General features: G+C 44.3%; 1 protein-coding gene across 1 annotated transcript in view; it reads right to left on the bottom strand.

Moving 5' to 3' along the window:
• Positions 1-716: 716 nt before the first annotated feature.
• LOC101857279 (paired box protein Pax-3-B) overlaps positions 717-1,154 on the bottom strand; it is a gene marked incomplete at its 3' end in the record, with an annotated part of 41,356 nt that continues 40,918 nt past the window's right edge. Inside the window, 1 exon segment of the mRNA XM_013087981.2 lies at positions 717-887. Coding sequence (XP_012943435.1) covers positions 717-887 — 171 coding nt within the window.

Raw genomic sequence — 1,154 nt, 5'->3', positions numbered from 1 at the left:
TTATTATTATTATTATCAGCTCCGTCATCATCATCACTAATATCAGAGTGCAGTTTACTCATTCTTTCTTATCAAAAATCTATCGTTCTTATCTCTTTCTTTTTTGCGTATGTTACTCTCTTGTAACACCTCTAATCTTCAGTACTTATATAACCCTAATGTGTTTTTGTAAAGATCGTAAAATCTTACTATTTTCTTTATAAATCAAAAGAATTGGTGAGACAACATTAAAAAGCATGGACTGGCCTGGGTATAGCAGAATGTGCAAAGGTAGCTCGTGACCGTGGAGGAAGGAAGTTCAATACACATCAACCTGTGAGTCAGAGATGACACCTCCAGGTATTCCTGGTAAATCAAAAGGCCTGGGCTCCTGACTCTTCCTGCAGCCTTTCTACTGCTACTCTTTGGCTCCTTCCTACTGCTGTCTTTCAGTCACACTCCGGATCTTAAGGCAGGTAAGATCTAACACCTACCCTTCTCGGATAAGAGCGAAAAATCTCAGAGGCCTGTGTGCAAGTTGCGTACGTTAAAGATCCCTTCGCGGTCTAAAATCGATAAGAGTAGGCTTCGGCCGCCGCCCGATCAAAATTCAAAATTTCTACCAAACAGAAAATGTTTAATGTGTCCATCACGCTCATGTGACCTAATGCAGTTGTGAACGCCGTAAAACACTTACTTTAAAAAACAAAAGAAAAGAAAATCAAAAAGCAACTCACCTGGGGTGGAAGGCAGGGTGTAGTTGGGCTCTGTGAACATGAAGGCTGGAGCAGGGCCCTGTGTAGGAGGAGGGGGCGGCGGTGGAGGGGCTGTTTGTGGGACCGTCGCCATCATACTGGGCTGTTGAGGAGGGGGCGGGGCCACGGGTCCGGGGGCAGCCACTGCGGCGGCTGGAGGTGTGTGGGAGAGGGAGAGAAGAGGAAGGAAGGAGGAAGAAAAAAGAGCTTGTTTCAGTGTTGTATAATGAGATACTGAATAGTCTCTGTCTGCCTGTCTATCTGTCTCTAGAAACCCTGTCTGCCTTTTTTTCCACTGCTGCTGCTGCTGCTGCTGCTATTACTACTACTATTACTACTACTATTACTACCACTACTACTACCACTACTACTACTACTATTACTACTACTATTACTACTACTACTACTACTACTACTACT

Source organism: Aplysia californica, unplaced genomic scaffold (assembly GCF_000002075.1).
Source record: "Aplysia californica isolate F4 #8 unplaced genomic scaffold, AplCal3.0 scaffold00666, whole genome shotgun sequence".
Classification (NCBI taxonomy): Eukaryota; Metazoa; Mollusca; class Gastropoda; order Aplysiida; family Aplysiidae; genus Aplysia; species Aplysia californica.
The sequence above is the reverse complement of the archived record's forward strand: the minus strand, read 5'-3'. Positions and strand labels throughout refer to the sequence as shown.